Raw genomic sequence first — 9387 nt, forward strand, 5'->3', positions numbered from 1 at the left:
GTGATGGGTCTTTATGATGCATGGTTGCATGTTAATGTGGGCCTTATTCCATTCATAATTGTATGATGATGTGGCATACTTGCATGTTAAGATAAATAGGTTAGTGGGGATTAATCTCTTGGCACGTTCTTTTTGCTGCCATAATGAAACCAAGAATTAATTGATCTCGGCATGAACCGCCACCCATGGCTGATTGCAAATTAAACAAAGAAATTAATTGTAGTCATGTTCTGGGATCTAGACAGATATATATACTCCATATATACGCTAGCTAGAATACACTGTAGTACGCAATATATGGTCTGGATCTCGATATATGTTGGCACGTCCAAAATACGTCTCTATTTTTTCCTGCCATAATGAAATCAATAATTAGTTGCCGCGATAAATTTGTTCTCAAGATGAACTAGCACCGCACATCGCAGATTGCACATTAAACAAATAAATTAATTTTAATCATGTTCTGGGATGGAGACAGATGTACTGTGTATATACGCTAGCTGGAATACATTGTAGTATGCTATATACGTTATGGATCTTTATATACCTTGGCCTGTTTTTTCCTGCCATAATGAAACCAAGAATTAATTGCCACGATCTATTTGCGCATCGCTGATTGCAAATTAAACAAGGAATCAATTAATTTAAATATTGTTGTGGGATTCAACTATATACACGGCGATCGAGACAGATATACTTCATATATACGCTAGTAGCTGTGATCGAGGTTGATATACTCTGCTGTAGTAAGTTCGTGAAAATACTTTGATACTCCATATATCATTTGAACACAAAAGATACGCCAGCCAGCGAAATATTTGATTTTCCCTGGTGGAATTAGAAAGCGGTGCAACATGGATATTTGCATGTGTGAAGCAGCACCGTTATTAATTACGAATGGACGGCGGAGATCGACCGGCCACCCCTATAAATACCCCTGTACCTTGGCCAGGTACAACCGTACAAGGCACAAACCAAAGCCCCAAGCAGCAAGCAACAGAGCAACCGTAGATTCATAGCCACTGTCACATAAGCTCAAGTTTTCTCTCCATGCATGCCTAAACATGTGAAGCTAGTTCATTTTGACCGGCTTTGATCGTTTATGCAACACACTTTCTGGTTGTTGTTGGCAGCCATGTATAGGCATCTATTTTGGCCAAAAAAATATGCTTTTTTTTACTTTTGTATCCTTATGCTATTTTCGGTGAAGCATTTCATAAAGTGGTAGATTACCAATTAAGAGAGTGTACCTCTTGCAACAACAACTAGGTACTCTGATGATTGTATCTGTTCCTTCCTTAATTTGTTTCTTCTAACTTTTTTTGCATCATCGCTGGTGCACTATTTTTAATTTGGCTCAATGCATACAAGATCGAGATTGTTAGAGGCGATGCCTAAACCGCGCACTGCCAATATATGTTGCATTGGTTGTTGTTGCCTATGAAACGTGTGCTGATCTTCCCGATGATTTGTAATCGATTAGTTGCAACTAAAATGCACAAACTTGCAGTGTGATTTACTGATCATTAAAATTATGGTTCTCATGTCGATTATTCTTGTAACACTCTCCTTGAAAAAAGTATTAGCTAGGTGTGTATCAGATATAATTAATCTCCTTATTAATTCTGTTTGCAGTTACTTTAGCTAGCTGATCATGGCATCATCCCTCAAGGCACTGCTTGTTGAGGATACTGCGGTTGACAGCATGGTTCTCTCCTTCATGCTACGCAGATTTCACTGTGAGGTCATCCTGGCTAAGAATGGGAAAGAAGCTGTTGATATGTTCCTTGAGGGTAACAAGTTTGACATTGTTGTGTGTGATAAGGACATGCCCATAATGACCGGTCCTGAGGTATCTACTTGAGTTAATTTACGGTTTCTTTCTTTTACTTTTTTGCTTGAACATAACATACATTGGATGGTCACCTCATCGACACTTGTACATGTTACTCCATATAGGCAATCATGAAGATCCGTGCTATGGGAGCCACCGATGTGAAGATCGTCGGGGTGTCCGCTGATGATAATGCCATGGAGGCGTTCATGAGTGCCGGTGCTGATGAATTTGTGCCCAAACCAATGAGGATTGAGGTTCAGGAGGTCATCAGCAAGAAGAATAATTAGTGACGCTTGCTCGATCCAGCCATGGAGGAATAAATTAAGCTAGCTCATATACTATGAATGTTATTTTTTGCAAGGGATATACCATGAATGTTTGATAGCTTTAATTTGCTTTGCATTATATTATTGTCGTGTTGTCATTTTAGTTTCAAGGTCATGTTAAAGGCCGGGGTTGATAAGCAAAAAGGAACAAGCAGAGGGGCTACCAGTAATGAGATAGTTGAAATCAATGTAATGTGTAACCTTTTGAATTTAATCTATTACTTCTCGTTAATTTGTGCTTCAGGGTGTGCGCCATGTGCAAGTGTTCCAGAGGCAAGTTATTTGACACACAATTAATTTGATAATTGTTTCACGGATTGGATTTCTCTTGTTGGCATGGTACGTCTAACTAACGCCACCTGTGAAGCTAAGCATACCGCATGCGTGCACGTAATTTCTTTCTAGAAACATGAAATGAGCCATGCATATATATATATATATATATATATATATATATATATATTTCAACTGATCCAAAAGTCTTTGCCTTCTCGAGCTTCCATCTGGCATACGCCTCATGCTCCTCCAAGTCTATCTTCTCTCTCTCAAGTTGTAACTTGTTGGTCACCCTCTCCCGGCTCCAATCTATCCTCTCTTTTTCACATCCAAGAAGAGCTTGTACATCTCCTCCTCCTCCTCCATGATGGCAGACACTTTGCTCGACACAACGTCACGCAAGACCCTGCTTTTATCCCACTTGTTTCCCATCACTTGGTGGTCCCTCTTTGGCACGGTGGCTTGTCCCTCCTCTCCTCCACCTTCCTCATCTTCGTCACCCAATCCAATGGATTGGTGGGAGCTTGAGCCATTGTTTTTTCTTCAACTTTTTGTTGTCGTTCTTGAGGTCATAGATGAATTTTTGCCAGTTTGGTTTCCCATTCAATTTCAACCAACAATGGCACATAGTGAATGACTTCCCCTTGATTTGTTGGTACAAAACCTCATCTAGCAAACAAGAATCACTCATGAGAATGCAGCAAACAAAGCTAGCATAATGATGTTAAAACGAAGCAAGTCACCTTACACGACTCTTGATTCCAATGCCACTTTGTTTCCGGCTAACCACGGAAGAATAGTGGCCGCAAAACTTGTTCACACTCTCTTGGATGATCGACCATCTATGTTGGAGAGAGGTCTCATTGCAGGTGGTATGGTTAGGGATCGACTCCACATATTCCTCGTGTTGATGGTAATCTTGTGAATCTTTCCCCAATACTTATTTCCCTTTTGCTTGGTCCCATATATAGGGTGTTCATACTTGTGGCCAACCAAGCTTCACACAACAAAACATCTCATGAATTGAGAACGTCACACGTATTCCTTGAACATCTTTTTTTGTTTAGAGTGTTGGCGTTTGCCTGACATCATACATAGAAGAGGTATCACCCAAGTCATAATGCATATGATATTGACCGTCATTGATCATGTATGTCATGATAACCTCCTAAAATGGTCATGATCACAAATAAACTAACACTACTAGAGAAAAGCCTAGTAGCAGCGCGGGTTTTAGGCCTATCAGTAGCGCTGGGCGATGCGCTACTGATAAGGCGCTACAGCTAACGTATAGCAGTAGTGTGCCTCCGACCACGCTACTGCTAAATCGACTTAGTAGTAGCGACTTCCCGGAGGAGCGCTACTGGTAATTAGTAGTAGCGCTTCTCCCTGCCCGCGTTACTACTATTATTTCGTATTTTATTTCTTTTTTATTTCATGTTGTATTTGTACACCTTTACACAAGTTTTCATACAACAGGAATTTAGAAATTGTTTTTACATCATAATGAGTTATTACATCACGGGGTGAAAGAACCATGGACTAGTTTCAAGTGGATGGACATCCACTTGAAACTAATCTGCGATTATTTCACCCAATGATATAATAAATATCATCATCATCATCATCATATCATTAACAACTTATCATCATAATACATCATTGTCATATAACACCTCCTCAAGATCATCGTTTTCATCAATGAGACATCACATAGCAAATTGGTCACTAGTCGTAATCACAAGTACTCCTCATCATCAACTCTAACACATTGTATCACATAATAAACATATTGTACCTCATAGGACCTAGTACATTCTCTTAGGACCTACTGTAAGTGCATCTAGTGCCACCCCTAGTTGGTTTTGGAGTATTGACGACAAACCTAGTTGAGGGACTAATGTGTTTGTGAGAATTGCAGGATAACACAGGTAGAAGTCCCTCATTGATTCGGTTTTACTACCAGAGATGACCCCTAAAAATGTATGAAGACATTGAAGTCAAAGGTGGTATATGAAGATATTCACATTGAAGACTATGACAAGAGAAGACACGATATGAAGCCTATGGAGCTCGAAGACTTAGATCTTTCGTAGTTCTTTTTCTTTTATGTTGAGTCATAGGAACCACCGTACTGTTAAGTGGGGGTCCAGGAGAACCAGTCAGAATGACTGAAGTGATGCCTAAACCAAAAACCTATGTCTTCGAGTGAAGACAATGAGAGCGAATCTTGTCCAGAGTCGGACAAGTCAGCTTTGCTTGTAGCCCAAGTAAAGTTGCCATGAGAGTTTGAAATCTGACCGTTGAGACACGTGTCAGTTCCTTAGTGACCCAGGGTCATTTCGGACAAATCAGGTCGGGTTGCCAAGTGGCTATAAATAGCCCACCCCCTACAATCATAAACGGTTGGCTGCTCAGATTGAGAGTATGACTTTTGTCGTTTGAGAGCAACCCACCTTGAAGCCTTCGAGAGAGAATTCCTTGCGAGGATAAAGCCCTAACCACCAGAGCCAGAGAGAATTGGGCATCACTTAAGTCTTCTTGTCTGTGTGATCTGAAGACTTATTACACTTGAGGACTGTGCATCCTCCAGACGGTTAGGCGTCGCGTTCAGAGCATCCAAGAGACATTGTGGATTGCCAGTGAACGAAGTCTGTGAAGGTTTGGGAGTCTACCTTGAAGACTTACCAGAGTGATTGGGCGAGGACTATGTGACCTTAGCTCAAGGAGAATACGGTGAGGACTTGGTGTCCTGAGCTGTGTGTTCAGGACTGGGTGTCCGGGACTGTGTGTCCTAAGATTTAAATACCTAGCCGCTCCAACCAGACGTACAGTTGTCACAGCAACTGGAACTGGTCCAACACATCATTGTCTTCAACTAGTCACTGGTTTCATCTTCACTTCCTTTTACTTACTGATTACTCATTGTGAAGTCATTGCATGACTGTTCTATCTTTTGTCTTCACAACGTGAGTGTATGATCTGTTTGGCTTCATAATATCTTCCTACCTGATCCTTATTACACTGCAGCTATTTGTCACTGTGCTTTCACTCTGTTGATACTTGACCATGGCTTGCCTAGTGTAGTCTACCTTCCGCTGCATAGTAATAGACATATCTCTGCTGTTTGTCTTCATAACTTCCACGTTTTGAAGACTTTCATAAAAATTGCCTATTCACCCCCCCTCTAGTCGATATAACGCACTTTCAATTGGTATCAGAGCAAGGTGCTCCCTTGTTCTGTGTGATTCGGTTTAACCACCTGGAGTTTTAGCTATGTTGACTGCAGGGATAATTAAAGTCTCCGCTGCGTGCCTCGTCTTTGATGGAACCGAATATCCCTACTGGAAGAATAAGATGCGTATGCATCTTGAAGCCATTGACGTCGACCTATGGTATGTCGTCGAGAACGGCGTTCCCAAGGCTGGAGAAGGTGTCACTGCTGCTGATGTCAAGAAATTCGTTCAACTGGACTCTACTGCCAAGAACATCATGTGTGGTCATCTGGCCAAAGGACAGTATGGCCATGTGAGTGCCTTGAAGACATCCAAGCTGGTCTGGGACTGGCTCTCCAAGGTCAATGAAGGCATCTCAACCCAGAGAGATCAGAGAATCAGTGTCCTTCGCAACCTCTTCAACCGCTTCAAGCGAAATGACAATGAGAATGTCCAGCCCACATTTGACCGACTCACTGACATCACAAATGAGCTTCAAGCCCTCGGAGCCACTGAGATTACCAAACACGAAGTCGTCAAGACGCTGCTAAGATCACCTGATAGTTTGTTTGACATCCTGGCCCTGATGATCCAAGAACGTCCTGATTTCAAGACACTTGATCCGTCTGACATACTTGAGAGGCTCAACACACATGAGTTTCAGCTTTCGGAGAAAAGAGATATCTACGGTCCAAACTATGGGCGAACTCGTGCCTTGAAGGCAAAAACTGTCTCCTCATCTGAAGAAGAATCTGATAGCAGTTCTGATGATCCTGAAGACATTGGAAGGGAACTTGCTATGCTTGTCAAGAAGTTCCAAAAATTCACGAAGAAGAAAGGTTTCAGAAAGTCTTCCCGATCAAGTTCAAGGAATGATGAAGCTCCTGCTCATGACTACAAGAAGAAAACATGTCACAAGTGCAAGAAACTTGGCCACTTCATCTCTGAGTGTCCACAGTGGGACAATGAGAACAAAAAGAAGAAGAAGAGCAAGGAATATGATTCTGACGACAAGAAGAAGAAGAAGAAATACTCAAAGTCTTCTTCCAAGTCTTCCTCAAAGTCTTCATCACACAAGAAGAGCTCATCTGGCAAGGCACGTGCGTTTGTTGGCAAGGAAATGGATTCAGAAGAGGAGTCTGCTTCTGAGGAGGCGGAGGTGGAGTCTGAAGAGGAATCCGACTCAGACGTCGCAAGTTTGGCTACATCATACGTTGCCAAGTCCATCTTCAACACTGAAGACAATGACTTCATCACCGACACCGATGCAAATGACAAGGACTGCTCCGCTTCCACCTACTGCTTCATGGCACGCGGTGCCAAGGTAAACACACACACTACTCACTATCAAACATCTAGTGACGATGACTCTGATTGTGTTTCAAAACCTAGCTACAAAACACTTGCTAAAATTGCAACTGAACAACAGAAAGCTATGGAACATATTCAAAAACTGTTAGACAGAAGCGATGATCTATTGGGTGCTGAAATGACTCGATCTGAATCCTTAATTGAAGACATAAAAAATCTTCACGTTTTTTTTGAAGGGTAAACAGTAGGAAAGGCTCCTACTGTGTTTTCATATATATATATATATAGACAGGGTGTTACAAGGGTTAGTACATATGTAGTTGCCCTATTTTGCCATGCTGCCCTTCCAGAGGGGGCAGGTGGTCGAGGCGTGGTGTTATTAGTTCAATTCAGAAACAAAAGAAGAAATAAAAGCAGGATGACTCCCCCTAGTCCTATGTTTGAGGAGATCAAAGTCTTCCTTGAATCTATTCAGCCACCCACCGATAGTTGGCGTAATCCTCCTGAAATGTTTGTTGTTTCTTTCTTTCCAGAGACTCCAGGCTGCCACCAGGAAGGTTTCAAAGAATAATGGACGTCCCCAGGAGTGTTTAGCCTGTTGAAGTAATTGTAGGCGGCAGGTGAAGGGTGGCCAGCTGATCCCAAGTTTACGCCAGCAAGCTTGACTGAATGTGCAAGTAAATATCATATGATCCACAGTTTCTTCGTCATGATTGCCGCAGAGCAGGCAGCTGTGGTCGTCACCTATGTCAAAATGTCGACGCTTGAGCATGTCACGTGTGTTTAGACGGTCGACCATCAGCAGCCAACCGAAGACTTTGATCCGCATGATGCAACGAGAGCGCCAGAGTAAGGAGAAGGCTGGGTGGGCGTTGGCGTCTCGGAAGAAGAATTTGTAGTAGTCAGCCGGCCGGTAAATAGATTTCCCCCAGGTATAGTACCAAATATCATTAACAGACGCGGACGGATGGGCGTGCGTTGAGATCTGCTGGATGTCTCGAACTTCGTCCAGGGCCTGCGGGGAGAGTGGTAGGTGAAATGTTTCCGACAATGCCGTGCTCTCCAAGAAATCCTTGACAGTCTCGTCCTCGTGCATGGCGAAGGAGAATGCATGGGGGTGAGAAGCCTGCAAAATATCTGGCGCCCAGAGATCTTTCCAAACCAGAACAATGTCACCCGATACGATTCGGACCTGTGAAATCCCTCGAAATACAGGCGTAAGTTTGAGGATTTGGCGCCACCAGAAAGAGCCCACAGGGTCAGTGGTGTGAGGAACCTTATCGGTATAGTATGTGTTCCAAATGAGCTGTACCCAGGGGACATCAAGCTTGTTGTAAAACTTGTGTAAAAATTTCATGAGTAGGGCATCATTCTGCACCTTAATGTTGATAACCCCAAGGCCGCCATGTTTTTTGGGTTTGCACACCATCTCCCACGCGGCAAGGGAGTTGCACTTGTCCCCATGTTCCGTCTTTTTGGTCCAGAGACATCTCCTTCTGATTTTGTCGAGCATCTCAATTAACTGGGGCGGAAATTTGAGAGTGCACATGGCGTAGATGAGTAGAGATGTGACGGTAGCGTTTAGCCACGAGAGTTTGCCCCCGTAGGACATCATTGAGATCGTGGAGGTGAGTCGTCGTTCAGCACTGCAGACTAGGGGCATCAGATCAAGGATGGTCGGTTTAGACGTGCCGAGAGGCAATCCAAGATAGGTAAAGGGCATGGATCCGACTGAGCATCCAAAGAAGGTCGCAAGCGCCAAGGCAGCCTCTTGAGTCATGTTGATTGGGATTAGTGTTGACTTGTGGAAATTAATTCGGAGGCCGATGGAAGAAGCATAGTCCACAAGGATTTGTTTGATGACTGCAGCTTGCTGAGGGCATGCAGGCATGGCCAAGATGGTGTCGTCGGCGTATTGGATTACTGGGTAGTCCGTTTGGCCGATGCAGGGAAAGGGCAGTTGGACTTTCCCTTCTCTAAAGGCGTCATTAATAGCAGCTTGTAGGAGATCAGCCGCAATGACGAAGATCAATGGGGAGAGAGGGTCCCCCCGGCGTACACCTGTGCGGCAGTGGAATTGTCGGCCGGGGACACCATTCAGTAGAACTGATGATCGCCCTGTCGAGAAGATGCAATTAATCCAAGACAGCCACTTGTCGTTAAATCCCAGGTGTTTCATGATGGTGATCATGGGAGCGTGTTCGATTGTATCAAAGGCTTTAGCGAAATCCAGTTTCAACAAGATAATCTGCTTCTTCGATGCATGGCATTGATGTATATATTGAAATGCCCAGGCCAGGCAATCATGTATCGTCCTCCCTTTTATGAAACCATATTGGTTCTTGTGGATAACCTTTAAGATCACTCGTTGCAGGCGATTAGCTAGCAGCTTTGTAATTAGCTTAAGACAGCAATTGAGAAG

General features: G+C 43.3%; 1 protein-coding gene across 1 annotated transcript; it reads left to right on the forward strand.

Annotated features, from left to right (window-relative positions):
* Positions 1-1014: 1014 nt before the first annotated feature.
* On the forward strand, positions 1015-2234 carry LOC119349552 (two-component response regulator ORR42-like). The gene is made up of 2 exons (XM_037617603.1): positions 1015-1852; positions 1960-2234. Exons 1-2 carry the CDS (start codon positions 1655-1657, stop codon positions 2122-2124), a joined length of 363 nt encoding a protein of 120 aa, XP_037473500.1. The 5' UTR covers positions 1015-1654; the 3' UTR covers positions 2125-2234.
* The last annotated feature ends 7153 nt before the right edge of the window (positions 2235-9387 follow it).

This window comes from Triticum dicoccoides, chromosome 1A (genome assembly GCF_002162155.2).
Source record: "Triticum dicoccoides isolate Atlit2015 ecotype Zavitan chromosome 1A, WEW_v2.0, whole genome shotgun sequence".
Classification (NCBI taxonomy): domain Eukaryota; kingdom Viridiplantae; phylum Streptophyta; class Magnoliopsida; order Poales; family Poaceae; genus Triticum; species Triticum dicoccoides.

Coding starts and splice junctions, on each gene's coding strand:
- LOC119349552 (XM_037617603.1), top strand. CDS start 1,655: ATGGCATCATCCCTCAAGGCACTGCTTGTTGAGGATACTGCGGTTGAC. Junction 1,853..1,959: donor CCATAATGACCGGTCCTGAG/GTATCTACTTGA, acceptor TACTCCATATAG/GCAATCATGAAGATCCGTGC.